A 16378-nucleotide genomic window follows, 5' to 3' on the forward strand; every position below is an offset into this window, starting at 1 on the left:
ATAAAAAAAAAAAGAAAATGTAAAAAAAATTTTGACCGAAATATAATTATATAATTACATGCTATTTTGTAGCGTCATTATTCGACCTTAGGTTTCTTTGCCGGTCTATCAGAGTCACCCATTTCGTGGTCCCCATCTTCATCCCCACTACTAGCTGCTTCAGAGTCATATTCTTCTGCCACATCATCATCATCATCTGAGCTCACATGGAAGTCTTCATCAACAGATTCATCTTCTTCACCAGCGGAGCCCATGTTGACATCTTCATCATCACTATCAGAGCCCAATGCAGTCTGCAACCTAGTTTCTGTGTCCTTTTCTTCATTCTTCACTCTTAGATTCTTTGATTTCAAGAAGTTTTCAAGCAATTGCTGTTCTTCTTTACTGATGTTTGCAAAAATAGTAGAGCCCCTATTAGAACGAAGTATCACTTCCAAATCAAAAGTTCTAGAAGATGTAGATGTTTGGCCTGCTCTTGATATGATCACACTACTGACATCATTGAATGGGATATATAGGGTTGGTTTAGTCAGGAAGAAGAAAGCGTTATCTAGTGGATACAGATAACCTTCATTGGCCTTATACGAACACGATACTGCACATTGTTCATATTTGGATTTATATTCACCAGGAACAACAACTCTACGACCAGTTAGACCCTTTAGAACGTGACTAATAACTATATGTGTCTTGGAATCATATTGCATTTTCAATTTTTCCTTGTATTTTTCTTCATACTCTTGTTCAGATAAGTTCAATTGTACTTCTGTTTCCTCATCCTTTTGGAATTGTAACACCAAAAATGGATATGAAGTTTGACCTTGACGTAGTGGAGGGTCCATAGCCAACACAACTAAATGGTTTATATCATCAGCCTTTGGAAGGGATACAATTCTCTGAATTTGGCTGTGTTGCAACTTATATTCATACGTCTTACCTCTTAGTCTGATCGAATTCTCATATATGTCAATGTCATAACGACCTCTTGGAGTAGTGAAGAAAACATCCTGGAAGGAAACGATAGCATCACCAGCTACTTCTCCAATATCAGCCTTATCCTTTAATTCTTCATAGAAAGCTTCAGCAAGACTCTTTGTCTCAACTTCAGCATTCTCTTCACCTTCAGTACCTTCTTCCTTTTTGGCCATCTGCTGTTCCTCATCAACCACAACAGATCCTGGTAAATAAAATCTCATCTCAACCATTTCATCACCGGCTGGTTGGTAGTTCTCATCTTGTATGTTGAATTCAATACCTACTTCGTTTTTACCAGTTAAATTGGTATTGTTGATACGGGCATATGGGATTTCAAAGACAGGTTTACCGTTTAATGCAAACACCATCTCATTTCTCGCCAAATCAGTTTGACCCCAGTTCCAACCACGCAAAGAGTGTTCCTTAAGCTCAACTTGAATACCAAATCTACGATGAAAATCACCCTTTACTAAATTGAAATCATCTTGAGAAAACCCATCCAATTGAATGACACCTTGATTCTTCGTATTGATTTTAAGTTCATAGCCCCTACAGCCTCTACTCCATTGAGCCGTAGATAATTCAGTAGCAGGAAGCAGGAATGGCGCTTTGTTCTGTGCACTTGCCGACCCACCAGAAGCAGAAACTTTCCAACCAAGACCAGAGTCAGCAATCCTAAAACGACCACCAAACTTGCTCTGGTTCATAAAAATTCTGTCAAAATCAGTACTCATATTATCTTATTCTTCTCCAATCTGATAGAGTTACACGCCCTTGTGCAAGCTGTTAATCCTAATTCCTATACTATATGCACAGTTGGTCTTATCGTTCCAATACGTCTAATATCTAACTTCTCTCAGAGCTCACGTCGCCATCGAACAATTTCAATTTCAAAGGCCCTCGCACAGCTTTTTTTTAAAACTTAATAACTACTCGTTCAGAATTATATAACACGTGAAGTATATATTATGCCAATACGAATATATTGATAAATAAGACAATGTATCTATTGTAGATATTAGCTAGACTAAGTAAGATTTCTTAACATTACTAGATATGCAATTAATTGATGTCATTTGGGGGTTGCCTGCTTTTTTTTTTTGTCTTAGCATTGTGAGAACAGTTGTGTGTGATCATTATATAATACCTCGCAAAACGGTATGCATGTCATAGAGTTACATCAACTATAAACCGCATCCCTATGGAGAATCTTGTATATTTTTTTTTTTTTTCAAATATATGTTTTAGTTATTTTGGGGCTCATAATATATATTAAAAGCTGGTTATTAGAAGCGTTCAAGTTATACCTCCTTAGTTGTACATAGCCTTTTCAATACCTCTCAAAATACAAACCAAACCAACAGCACCTGGATCAGCAATACCCTCGGAGTGTTCAACGTAAGATGCTCTACCGAAACTAGCTTCAATTTTCTTGGTAGACTCAGCACCCTTGTCAGCAGCATCGACAGCCTTCTTGAAGTCCTTCGATTTACTGAACTCCTCAACGAATGGAACAAGAGCGTCCATCATAGTTGAGCTACCAGGTCTGGCGTTTGTGTATCTGAACAAAGTTTGTAAAGCAACTTCAAAAGATTTAGCCAGAACTTCAGGATCAACCTTTTGATCGTCACTCTTGCAGGTTTGCAAAAGACCCTGGACAAAGCCAGAGATCAATATGGAGTACAAACCACCGGATGTACCACCCATAGCAGCCTCCACATATTCAGAGATTTTGGCCATGGCAGAGGAGAGATGTTCATGAGAGACCTTATCCAAATTATCGGTGATACCTTTTACACCAGCAACCAAAGTATAACCACAGTCACCATCACCAACGAGATTATCCAGTTGGGTTATTTCAGGCTCGTTCTTGACAATGTTGTCACGGGCGCCCTCCATCCACTTGGAGAAAGATTGGAAATCGTATGTTCCGACGTGGTGGTTTATCTCTTCATCTTCTAATAGGGCCTTATTGACTGAAGGTGCAGCATCGTAGCAGTTAATAGGCCAACCAGGGGCATCTGTTGGCTCCTTCAACATTTCAAAGACATCTAACTTGATATCTGGGAAGGACTCCTTCAACTCTTTATTGGCCTTAGAAGCATTCATCAAAGTGATGCTAAACCCATGCATGTTGAATGCGGACATCACAGTGCCTACAATTGTGTGCTTTGGAACAATGTTATACTTCTTCTTCAGCAATGCAGTTGTAACAGAAGCAATAGAACTCATCATGAAGTTTGAGATACCTCCCAAGTTGTTAACCAACAAGACAACCTCATCATCCTTGTCGAATGGAACAAAATATCTGTCCTTATCGGAAGGATCGAGAAGTTTTGGCAACATTTGGGTTTCAATCAAGTCCTCTGTGATAGGGATAGGATTTAGGACATGGACACCAGGTTCATTATGAATACCCATCCCAAGTTCCATCTCATCACCAGACAATTCTGTCTCAAACTTTCTACCTGGGACATTACAATGGTCTACAGAAGAACCGATGGTGACTATAGAATCCTTAGCAATGTTTGCTACCTTGTAGGCACCTTCTAGACCGTACTTTTCAGAGTAACGTTCGGCAAAAGAACCAGTGACTTTCTCAACGAGGATAGTACCTGCAAGACCTCTTCTACCGACTTTACCACCTTTCTCCCTACCAACAGCAACGTCATCATCAACAGCGACCACTTTGACGTCGATACCAAGAGCCTTAGCACGCTCAGCCGACAGACCAAAGTGCAAAACGTCACCAGTGTAGTTCATCAACACAAGAAGAACACCAGATGCATTTTCTGCAACAAGTCTAATACCATGCAAAACCTGTCTTGTCGATGGAGAAGCAAAAATATCTCCAACAACAGCAGCCCGAAGCATACCTTTACCAATGAAACCAGCATGAGCAGGCTCATGCCCAGCACCACCACCCGAAACTAAAGCAACATGTGTCTTCTCCCCAGCCCTATAGAAAACACGATCCTCTTCAACAGCTGCCAAAGATGGATTAGCTAACGCAAAGCCATGGATACTGGTCTTCAATGGCTCTCTAACTTCAAATGATTTCGACATATTTTTTTTTTTATTTTTTTTTACTTATGATATTTATCTATCTTATCTTTATGGTAGAGGTTGTGTATTAAGATACAAATAAGCTTATGCAATTGATAACTCTCTTATATAATATATAAAATTAAAGCACTATAACACTATATGCTATTTTAGCTTTAATTTTTTTTCATCGTCGAAGAAACATCCGTACAATGCATATCATCACGGCGTTATAACCACTATGCCCACCATTCCTACGCACTCGTCTGCGGTCGGTCTTATCCTCCATTGTTCTGTGCTGGGTGTTCTATACCCCCCCTGGATGAACGAATTCCCTACAGCACTCTCTGACACATTGATCGACAGCCGCACGAGGAATTCCGGGTTTAGTGCTGTTTTGTCAGTCAAGTAGCCTGATGTTATAAGCAATTTTTAGTCGCATCTTACTTATTTAAATACGTGATTAGTACTTTGTTTTATTCAAGCTATTAAGGGCGTAAGTATACTATGTCCGCCCTCTTGCAAAGGGGTTCTTATGTTGTTATTTACTTACCCAATTGGTACCCAATTGGGTAAGTAACTACATATTTCTTTCTATAATTTGCTCTGTTTAAAGCTCAAAATATACAATATATACAGGAAATACTAAATCATTTCAGTAGTGTACATAGATTTTACCTCTCCACAACAAGAAATTAATAAGCTCGCGTGGCGTAATGGCAACGCGTCTGACTTCTAATCAGAAGATTATGGGTTCGACCCCCATCGTGAGTGCTTTCTTTTTTTCTTTCTTTAGAAACCACCGTAGAAGAACTCTTTTTTTTTGTTTGTATGTGTGTGTGTCTTCCTTTTTAATAAAGAGCATTGGTATTATTATATCAGTTTTAAGAAATAAAAACATTGATGTGGTGAATAACAGGTCTTTTTAATATAAGAGGAATAGATATATTACTGTTTTCTTTTTTGATAGTAGGGGGAAAAAGGATGGACATTATTCTCTCTGATCTCTTGGAGAATTATGGGTTAGAAGTAGATGAGAAGTACTGTCTCGATGTGTTACAGGAGGCATTGCAGTCTGATACCAAGGACTATGAGCTGTACTTCTCTCCTAAAGTGCTGCCTGGGAGTATATCTGAGGATATAGCTGAGGTAGATGCTGAGATGTCAGCTGTGGAGCAGAAGGTGCGGGCACTGTTGCTCGAGAACGAAGAAGATATCACGCAGTACATGTTGCGCGGAGGAACACAGGACAGGTTAGGTTCGATGAAGGTGTTGATGGATCAATTGTGGGAGATAGGTACCAATAACACCGAGGAATCTGCTACTGTTGAAAAAAGTGATACACAGACGACGTTTGATGAAGTTCTAATGGAGACAGAATTTGTCCCTCAGGTGAAAAAAGAAGATGAGAACAAAGCGGATAACTTCCATAACGCATTGGCGAAGTTGAAGGCAAGAATAGAGGCGAATGAGAATGTCGATATGGGTGCCAATTCAGCAAATTTGGTGCCTGTGCTGGAGAACCTAGATAGTCTTACAGAGCTCATGGAATTACCGTTCCTTGCGCGAACATCGATCAAGACGGGTCACTACCAAGAGGCCGTTATGCTTTACACGTACACTAACTCACTCAGGGCCAAGTTCATTGGATCAACAATTGTGGAGGAGATTTGCAAGTCCGTGCTGCATGAAATAGAAGAGACAATGTTGGTAGGATTAGTAACTTTACTCTCTACTAACGTCACCATAAATTCTCTAAAGAAGATACTTACGTACTTGTCCTCTATTCCGCCATTCAACACGAAGAATCACAATTCCTTGCTGGTTGTGTTTCTCTCTATGAGATACAATTTCATCCAGAAAGAAATTTCGACTTATGCGATTGATAATGACCTAACAAACCAGTCGCTTGTAGAAATGATGATAAAGAGGAGGATAGAGGTTCTGAGAGAACATGTATACATGTCACTTAACGTGTTTGCTAACCTATTCACAGTTGATAAAACCCCAATATATATACCTTTGGAGGAACAACTACAAAAAAATATCGATATGTTGGTCTTAGATGACAGTGACAATAGTGATAAGAAATCAATTGAAGAAAAAGATCCTGACAATGGTGCAGTCGCAAATGTTGACATAAAGGAAAGTGAGGTTGAATCGGTAAAGAAGATGAATAACGAAGAAAACAAGGAAGAGAGCAAGGAAGAGAGCAAGGAAGAGAGCAAAGAAGAGAGCAAAGAAGAGAGCAAAGAAGAGAGCAAAGAAGAGAGCAAGGAAGAGAGTAAAGAAGAGAGCAAGGAAGAGAGCAAAGAAGAGAGCAAAGAAGAGAGTAAAGAAGAGAGCAAGGAAGAGAGCAAGGAAGAGAGCAAGGAAGATAGCAAGGAAGAAGTACAAACACAAGTCAAAGAAACTGAAGACCAAATATTATCCAGTGAAATAAAAAACAAGAGTATAGAGAAAAAAATTGAGACCAACATCCCAATGCTCGAGTTTGTAGCAAATGTGATACAGTTCACTCTAAACGATATGGTTCAGAACAATCTGCACAACAAAGTAAATGACTCTGTCTGTCTCCAATTGATATACTGTTCATTCAGATTACACGACCTGAACCCAAACTTCCATAACCTCTTCCTGAATAAGATTTTTGAATCCCACCTCTTCAGTCCAGAACAACTGGCAAGGGCAATCAAGAAAAGATCAGAACTGACTTCAAAATACTCCTACCCATAAAGACCAAGACAACGGGAATGTATACATGCTGTTAAAATGCCATATTATAAATAGTAATATAAACTAATTAACAATAAGTAATATGTATTTTTATATGCCTATGTAACGTCTAACGACATAGTTAATTTTTTAGGGGGGGGGGAAAAAGGGTTTCCCAATTTTCTCGAGGGCCATTAAACGAAAAATATGATGAATGAATGGGGGATCCAATATAAAGCAATTTAAAAGAAACCTATAATCGAGAAGTAGGGATTTAGTTTTAATATATTGATTAATGTATTTGGTCTATAAGATATAGTCATATAACAATCAATTGTCCATTTTACGAATACCTTTACTATTATTTGAAATTATATTTTTTTTTATACTTGTTTTGAATATCAAAATACATTATAAGAACCCTTTATTTTATTTTTTTTGACTAAATTTAGTGCAGAAATATCTACTTTGAAATCTTGCTTATATTTATTTGAAACAAGAGAAAGCCATAATATTATAAATGCCGGCTGATCCAAGTTCGGGCCCCAATGGGGACAAGACGGATCAAAAACAAGGGAACTTGGCTGCTCAGATGGTAGACACGTATAAGACGGGGTCTACACAGCCAGCGGCTACTGATTCGAACCAACCTCCTAGAGGTGGTGTTCCAGAGTCCAAGATAGGTGAGATGTACAAGCCTCCTGAGGGAGTTTTGGTTGCGTCTGCAGTAACTAATGAGAAGAAGTTGCCTACTGCAAATCCGGAAGGTGCAGTTGGTACAGTGCCTCTTGAGAAAGTGCATCCCAGGGAGATGCGTAGTGCACCATCAAGAGATCAGAATATGAATGACACTTCCATTGACGGTCCTGGTTTAATTGACAAGTACGGTGTGTTAGGTGGGAAGAAGTTCGATGAGGTATTCGACAAGGAGAAACCTCAGAGTGCTTTCCCTTGGTCACATATTGGTGAATTCCATTCTTCAGGTGTTGGTAAGCCAACCAATGTTAGTTCTAAGGCTGTCAGAGCGTACTTATTGGAAGTATTCTTCAACGATTTATACTTTAATACCTCAACCATAATTGGTACCTGTTTCTTTTCATGGGCTTTTGCTTATATTGGGTTGTCTTGGTGGTCGTTAGGGTTTGTATTCTTTGCAACAGCTTCTGTGTATAGTAATGAGTACAGGAGGTTTAACAGAAATATCAGAGACGATTTACAGAGAACTACCATTCACGAAAATATTTCTGACCGGGTCGAAGAAACCTTATGGTTGAATTCGTTCCTTGCAAAATTTTGGGTCATTTACATGCCGGTTTTATCTCAACAAGTCAAGGATAATGTAAACCCAATTTTAACAGAAGTTGCACCAGGTTATGGTATCGATGCCCTATCTCTTGATGAGTTTACACTAGGTACTAAGGCACCTGCAATTAAGGGTATTAGGTCCTACAGTAAGACTAGTAAGGATACCTTCGAAATTGATATCTCTTTTGCATTTACCCCTAATGATGAATCTGAAATGACAGAAATCGAGGCAAAACAGAAGATAAATCCAAGAATTGCGTTAGGTGTCAATGTCGGTAAAGGTATTGTCTCAAAGAAGTTAACCGTTTTGACAGAAGATATTAATGTGGCAGGTAACATGCGTTTAATGCTGAAGTTTGGTAATATATTTCCAAATATCAAAATTGTATCTATCCAATTATTAGAGCCCCCTCTAATAGATTTTGTATTGAAACCTATTGGTGGTGATACATTAGGTTTGGATATCATGTCTTTCTTACCTGGTTTGAAAAGTTTCGTTAAGAACATGATTAATTCTACCGTTGGTCCTATGTTGTTTGCTCCAAATCATATGGACATTGATATGGAAGAAATCATTGCTGCCCAAGCTAATGATGCCCAAGGTGTGCTGGCTGTCACAATTATTTCTGCTAAGGGTCTAGAGACCTCTTCTGACATTACTCAGAATGTTAACCCATACATAGTTTTGACTCCAGAAAATCCAGTTCCAGGATCTTCCGAAACAATCACAACTAATGTCAAGTCCGATACCGCATCACCAAAATGGAACGAAACCAAACATATTCTAATCAACAACCTACAGCAAAAGTTGATACTAAAGTGTTACGATTATAATGCCTTTTTGAAAGATGCCCTAATTGGTCAAGCTGAGGTAGAATTAGACTCTTTACTACAAAAACCATTATTAGAGTATCAAAACACTACACTGCAAATCTCCAACTCTAATCGTGGTACTATCACTTACTCTCTTCATTGGTTTCCTGCTGAGAGTAAGGCTAACGAAGATGACGATGACGAAGAGATCACTACTGAAGATGTGCCACCGGATGCTGTCGGTGAAGAAGAGGAAGATTTTGTTGAGGATGATACTTCTGTAGGTATTGCCAAACTAGTCCTCCATATGGCCAAGAACTTGGACATATCTTCTTCCATTTCTGGATCTTTGAATCCATCAGCCGAATTATTCCTTGATGGTGAGTTAGTTAAGAAGTTTAGAACCGTCAAGCATAATAATGAACCTAATTGGGAAGAAACAGTTGAGTTTTTAGTTCCCTCCAAAGACGAGTCCAAAATCACTATTAAGATATGGGATGACCATAAAAGCCACAGAGAATTCTTATGTGAGTACAATGGTACTGTAGCCGAAATTATTGACACCTTAGAGATGAAATCATCATTCCTAGATGCTTCTCCAGTAGGTGATATTAAGGTTGATATGTCATGGAAGACGGTCCCAATGTCGGGTATGATTGATGTATCTAGTAATGCTATGTCTGATCCAATTGGTTGCGTTAAAGTTTTAGTGCGTGATGCCCATGTTATTGATTCCCTATCTGGTCTTGGAGATATTGATCCATATTTCTCCGTGTCATTGAACAAGGTTCAGAGATACAGATCAAAATATCAATCTGAAACATCTAAACCTGAATTTAACTACATCGTATATGTACCTGTTATATCTGAGAGCCAACATATTGTTATAAGTTTAGCTGATTACCAATCTGTTGGATCTGATAGATATATTGGAGCGGCAAGAATTCCAGTAAGCAAGCTAGCCAAACGTGACAAAAAATCTGGCCGTTATCATGCTATGGACAAGATGGATGAGGTTACGAAACTCTTATTGAAGGATAAGAAGGGTGAGGAATTGGAGACATACATTAACACATCTTTCGCATTTATTCCTGCAGTACCTGTTTATTCTCCTGATGAACTAGCTAATATTAAGCCGATGGAAAAGGAACTAGATGAGAAGAAGACTCGTTTCAAGAAAGACCAAGAAGAACTAAAAGAAAATATGGAAAAAAATCCGGACGATTACGAATATGTTGAAATCAATGATCCGTTTGAAGACACCGAAAAGAAACTCGGTAAGAAAGAACAGGTACCACCAGAAGAATTACTCACAAAGTCTTCTGGTGTATTGACTTTCCAGCTATCACACGCTGAATTGAGTCATGCACCAGGTTTCTTGCACGTAGCCTTCGATGATATTTCTTTCCCTTGTTTTGTTTCAAAAAAATCGGATTCTGGTTCATTGGATGCTCAAAGCGGTAACGCCTTTATTCGTGATCTAGACTACAGTAGAATTCATTTAAGGGTAGCTTCCAGGAGAGTTGTTAAATCTATTGATGATGTTGTCGCCGAGGCAAGTTTTGATACTAAAGAGCTCTTAAGCAAAGGTTACGGCAAACCAATTGAACTAGATATTGGTGAATCTAAGGCAACCATGACCTTTTTGTATAACCCTACGACAGAGGAACTTCCATGTACTGAAAGGGTATTAGATACAGGTTATTTGCACTTGGACATTATTTCTGGTTCTAATTTGTTAATTGCTGACAGAAACGGTAAATCTGATCCTTTCGCAACTGTCCTCATTAACGGTAAGAAAGTATATAAGACTCATATTGAGAAGAAGACCCTTGACCCTATATGGAATGAACATTGTAAGATCCCAATCCCCTCAAGAGCCAGATCGAAAGTGTTTATGCAAATCTGGGACTGGGATAGAGCTGGTTCCAATGACGATTTGGGGTACACTCGCCTAGAACTAGCAGACCTCGAGCCAAACCAACAATATAACTGGGAATTGCCTTTGAACACACAAGGTTCGATAAAACTTACTGCTGTATTCACCCCAGAATATGTTAAACCTACATTAGAACAAAAGGAAGGTGGAGGCCTTTCTGATGCACCTCTTAAGGCTATCGGTGGAGTTGGTGGCCAGGTTGGTGATGCTGCAGGCAATGTTGCTGGCGCAGCAGCAGGTATTGCTGGCGCAGGATTCAGTGTTGCTACTGGTGGTTTGAGTAAGGGTGGTAAGTTGTTAAAGTCACTCGGTCAAGGCAGGAAATCAATGGATCGTAGGTCTTCCGTAAAGCACGACAAGCATGACAAGCAAGAAACTTCTAATATCGATGAATCCAGAACCAATAAAGAAATTGCTGAAGAGGCTAAGGATATGACTGATAAGGATATGAAGTACGGTGAAGGTGCAGGTTTACATATTAATAGACCTCATATAGCTAAACCTCATATTCCAGCTCCTCATCTTGGTAATCCATTCCACACCGAAGCTAGGACTCCTCCAACCGAAGCTGTTGAGGTCTTCCCAACTAGTAACCAATCCACACCTGGTACTGACCGAGTTTCTACATCCAGCACCTTCGCTAGAAGTTTAGCAACTGGAACTGCTACAGAGGGGACATTAACTATTATTTCTGGTGATAATCTAGGCAAAACAGTCCAAGTAAAGGTTTCGCTTGCTCAAGAAGGTAGAATAAAATACATCTACAAGACCAAAAAGAACAAGACTGACACAAGTGGTATTAACACTTTCAATGAGTCTGTAAGGTTTAAGGCTTCACCCGACGCAAATATTATCCTTGGAGCCGTGTCAATACACACTCTTGGAAAGGACAAAGAACTTGGTTTTGGCCAGGTTAGTCTAAGAGATGAACAAGTACTACTCGGACAACCTATTACAGTAAATGTAGGCCAAGGTCATCTCCAAGTACAAATAGATTATATTGCTGATGAAGCACCACCGGTTCCTGAAATGCCTATGGAATTCAGGAACTGAACTTCTCAAACATAGCATTCACATGTTGATTGCTAGATTTCTTACTTTATTTTCATTTTTATGTTTCTTTTCTCTAACTTATTTTTTAAAGACATATATGTATTATTTTTGTTATATATAATACTGTACTAAACGATAATTATTAATGTCATATCAACCTCATTTTTTCACTATTTGACAAATTATATATAGTTAATATTGCTTTCCGTCAATAAAAGAGGATCACTACATCCGAAACTGAAACGTGAAAAAGTCGAGTGACTGTTTACACCCAAACACCCAAATTAAGGTGTGTTTCCATACTTTTCTCAGTATAATAAAAAAGCGTTTCTTTTCCCAAAAAAGTAATTTTAGTGTACTAAGAAAATCCAGCACAAAATACCACATAGAGGTAAGATAAACAAAAATTTGTAACGCAGGCAGTTCTCAGTCCGCCATACTATGTGGCCCTTTTGTCTGTCTTGCAGAGTATTGACAATCCCCCCTTTAAGCAACACTGTCTACGGACTGACAAGTATAGGACGAAGTGTGTGGCTTACAGGAAGCTAAGGTCACTGACGCGGACGCTACCGAGAGGATGTAGTCCTCTCTCCGCCTAAATCTTTCTTTCAGTCAGGGTAGTCACTAACAGCTGCTAGTAGACTACTGTTGCACCATACGTCTCTTTCTAAATCTAAGGTGCACAGGAAGAACCTTGTCGTAAGTAAATGGTGCGAGTACCTACTATGCTAGGCAGAGGAGCCCTCTAGGCAGAATGAGTATCAGCTCTAATCGTTGGATGGAGGGAAAATACAGCTGAGGCCGTTGGGAAAATCTGCGACGCAGAGGCATTGTGCTCTCTGACAGGAACAGGACGACACCATAGAGAGAGCAGTCCTGAGTGAGAGGGGGAGCAATTACGGTAGCTTGTGTACTGTCTTGCAAAATTGTAGACACACACTGTGTGCGGAAAGGAAATTTCTGAAAATAGAGGTTTTGGATTATTTCGAGATTCTAACTTAGTATATTTGAAGTTGGTGTCGGAATACGGGTTCTAAATTTACCAAATCTCCAAGAATAACGAAAAACAATTGCAGGAAATGACCGCCCTAAAAGTATGTGCCAAAGTGCTTAATGATCCGATGGAAGTTATGGAAAACTAGAATGAAAATAGCATAAAAAAAGTGTTGAATAGTGATATGAAATTTATTGATTACCAGCAGAAGAAATCTTTGAGAAAAAAAATATATCTGCAACTATACTGGGAAAAGACTAAATATCAAAAGAGAATATTTTTATCTAGACAAAAATTGGAATAAACGGCCTGATACATATAACATTAGTGGAATAGTTTTAATATCAGAAAGAGTAGCATATAGTGGAGAATTAAATACTACGGGACAAGAAAAAACTCTTAAAGCTATTTCAAATAAAAGAAAAAACTAAGGACTTTCATATTTTCATTTACTACCATTGTGAAGAATAAAATTTTTCCTTCAAAAAGAATCTTTTACTAACATAAAAATATTTTATTATTTTTTTAAACTAATATTTTTCTATTTGCATTTGTTTTTTGGAAACATCTTTTGCAATAGATAAAGGAAAACTAAAAAAGAATAATAATATGTCGTTATTTTTACAGCCTCAAAAGTGGTATCCAGCTGAAGACGTTGCTATCCCAAAGAAGACCAGAAAGACCGCTCGTCCACAAAAGCTACGTGCTTCTTTGGTCCCAGGTACTGTTTTGATCTTGTTGGCTGGTCGTTTCAGAGGTAAGAGAGTTGTCTACTTGAAGAACATGGAAGACAACACCTTGTTGGTCACCGGTCCATTCAAGGTCAACGGTGTTCCATTGAGAAGAGTTAACGCTCGTTACGTCATTGCCACCTCCACCAAGGTCGACTTGGCTGGTGTCAACGTCGAAAAGTTCAACGTTGAATACTTCGCCAGAGACAAGCTATCCAAGAAGGAAAAGAAGGAAGCTCAAATGTTCCCAGAAAACACCTCCAAGGAAGTTAAGTCTGAACGTGTTGAAGACCAAAAGAACGTCGACAAGGCTTTGTTGGCTACTATCAAGAAGACCCCATTGTTGAAGCAATACTTGGCTGCTTCTTTCTCTTTGAAGAGCGGTGACAAGCCACACTTGTTGAATTTCTAAATCATACGAAAGTATTAATAACCAACAGTACCAAAAATAGTGTTTTTTTAATTAATTCTTTTTTATAAAACATAAAATAAAAACATAACCCTTTTAAACATCATTCTACTCTCTACTATATAAGACCTATATCATCTCGAATATAATAAAATCAGTGAGAGGTTCATATTTATAAAATTCGACCAATCCGTACAAAAATCCCCTGGTGGACTACGTTAATTAGTACTAGTTATGTGGTAATCCCTATATCACTACTGAACAACAATCACTTCTCCTGCTGTTATAGTATCCATCCATATTTTCTATACTAGATACATATACAATTAATACTAACAGATACAACAATGACACACGTGATCTATATAATCATATGCCTGCGGAAGCACGATGCCCTATTTAGGAATTGTAATGAGTATCATTATATACGCCATAGCAAATTTTTTTCTCATCATTTAACCTACGTATTGTTAAAATTTTATGTGCAGTTTATAGGTATAAAGGTAGCTTATACTATTTTATCTTATAATGTTAGAACTGTTCTATTCCATCTCTTAAGATTATATCTATAGCTTATTATAGTGAAGACAAATTAACTAATAAGAAACTCTAACCAAAAATAACCATGTCTGATATGCTACCTTTAGCCACTTATAGTTTGAATGTGTTGCCATACATTCCAACTCCAGCCATTGACATCGAGATGCCAGTTACCGTGCGTATTACTATGGCTGCATTGGATCCAGAATCTCTAGATGACGAAGAGAAGCCATCTACCTTGAGAATTGTGAAGAGAAACCCAAACTTCCAAGATGATGAATATGATGACATCTTGAACGGTGACTACGATGAAGACGAGATGGACTCTGAAGAGTCTGAAGAGGAACCAGAATCTGAAGAAGAAGATAAGAAGTCTAAGAAGGGTAAGTCTAAGAAGTCTAAGAAGGAAGAAGTCGAAGAATCTGAGGAATCCGAATCTGAAGAGGATTCTGACGAAGCTGATGGTGATGACGATGAATTCGAGGAATACGTATTGGCAACTTTGTCACCAAAGACACTATACCAACAAACTTTGGATTTAACAATTGCCCCAGAGGAAGATGTTCAATTCATTGTCACTGGTTCTTATGCAATCTCTTTGGTTGGTAACTTTGTCAAGCACCCATTCGACACCCCAATGGGCGACATGGATGACAGTGAAGATGAAGATGACGAAGATTTATCTGACTCTTATTACAACGATGAATATTCTGATGAAGAAGAAGCTCAAGACAGTGATGAATATGATCTAACGCCTGATGAGGATGAGATTGTTCCAGCTGGTTCTGTTGAAGAAATCGAAGAAGATGATGAAGAAGAAGAAGAAGAAGAGAAGGAACACAAACACAAGCATCACCACGAGCATGACCACGAGCATGAGCATAAACACAAGAACAAGAAGAGAAAGCAAGAAGAAGAAGAAGAACCAAAGAAAGAACACAAGGACAAGAAAGTGAAGTTCAAGAAGGATTTGGAAGAAGGTCCAACTAAAAAGGCCAAGGAATCTAAGGCCAAAGAAACCAAGACCAAGGAAACCAAACCAAAAAGAAGAACTCTAGAAGGTGGTATTGTTATTGAAGACCGTACTGTTGGCGATGGTCCAGGTGCTCAAAAAGGTGCCCGTGTTGGTATGAGATACATTGGTAAGCTAAAGAATGGTAAAGTCTTTGACAAAAACACTAGTGGTAAGCCTTTCGCTTTCAAGCTAGGCCGTGGTGAAGTTATCAAGGGCTGGGACATTGGTGTTGCTGGTATGGCTGTCGGTGGTGAGCGTAGAATTGTCATTCCAGCCCCATACGCATACGGTAAACAAGCACTTCCAGGTATTCCTGCTAACTCTGAACTTACTTTTGATGTGAAATTAGTTTCCATGAAATAAGAAATAACAATATAATAGTTCATTTGTATCATTCCTACGGTTTACAATTTTTTTTTAACTAATCGTATTCTTTATTAAAAGCAGAAATTAATAATAAATTGGTCATGCGCTCTTATACACACTTGCCATTAATTGGTTCTTAAACAATTATAGCTACGTACTTGTGCAAATAATAAAATATAAGTTTCCGATTGTTTATATTCAAAAAATAAAAAGTAATATAACTGAATAATCTAATATATGAGTTCGAATACTTGCCACGCAGAATCACGTGATATACCGTTATAGTATTGATGCTGTCCTTTTTTAAAGCCTGCCGCCGATGTGCAGGTATGTATTTAATCAATTCAGATTAAGATTCCTCTAGAGTATGATATCACATAATCAACACAATTAGCAAAAGTGTGTGGTATGTATTTAACTATTTAATCTTCCTTTTCTTTTTTGTTCTTTTTAGAAAAATCCTGATTATTGCAAGTCA

At 38.4% G+C, this 16378-nt stretch overlaps 5 protein-coding genes across 5 annotated transcripts; 3 read left to right on the forward strand and 2 right to left on the reverse strand.

Moving 5' to 3' along the window:
* Positions 1–77: 77 nt before the first annotated feature.
* POB3 (FACT complex subunit POB3) lies at positions 78–1709 on the reverse strand (the record flags this gene model as incomplete). The annotated part of the gene is made up of 1 exon (XM_071053800.1): positions 78–1709. One exon carries the CDS (start codon positions 1707–1709, stop codon positions 78–80), a length of 1632 nt encoding a protein of 543 aa, XP_070910212.1.
* A 577-nt stretch (positions 1710–2286) lies between these two features.
* On the reverse strand, positions 2287–4041 carry DAK1 (dihydroxyacetone kinase; the record flags this gene model as incomplete). Its single annotated transcript, XM_071053801.1, has 1 exon — positions 2287–4041. The coding sequence occupies one exon, from the start codon at positions 4039–4041 to the stop codon at positions 2287–2289; it is 1755 nt and encodes a 584-aa protein (XP_070910213.1).
* A 963-nt stretch (positions 4042–5004) lies between these two features.
* Positions 5005–6756, forward strand: COG8 (Golgi transport complex subunit COG8; the record flags this gene model as incomplete). The annotated part of the gene is made up of 1 exon (XM_071053802.1): positions 5005–6756. One exon carries the CDS (start codon positions 5005–5007, stop codon positions 6754–6756), a length of 1752 nt encoding a protein of 583 aa, XP_070910214.1.
* Positions 6757–7255: 499 nt separating this feature from the next.
* On the forward strand, positions 7256–11845 carry TCB3 (Tcb3p; the record flags this gene model as incomplete). The annotated part of the gene is made up of 1 exon (XM_071053803.1): positions 7256–11845. One exon carries the CDS (start codon positions 7256–7258, stop codon positions 11843–11845), a length of 4590 nt encoding a protein of 1529 aa, XP_070910215.1.
* Positions 11846–14604: 2759 nt separating this feature from the next.
* Positions 14605–15897, forward strand: FPR3 (peptidylprolyl isomerase FPR3; the record flags this gene model as incomplete). Its single annotated transcript, XM_071053804.1, has 1 exon — positions 14605–15897. One exon carries the CDS (start codon positions 14605–14607, stop codon positions 15895–15897), a length of 1293 nt encoding a protein of 430 aa, XP_070910216.1.
* Positions 15898–16378: the final 481 nt, after the last annotated feature.

The sequence above is a fragment of the Nakaseomyces bracarensis genome, assembly GCF_045282275.1.
Source record: "Nakaseomyces bracarensis strain CBM3 chromosome Unknown Scaff12_0, whole genome shotgun sequence".
NCBI classification, from domain to species: domain Eukaryota; kingdom Fungi; phylum Ascomycota; class Saccharomycetes; order Saccharomycetales; family Saccharomycetaceae; genus Nakaseomyces; species Nakaseomyces bracarensis.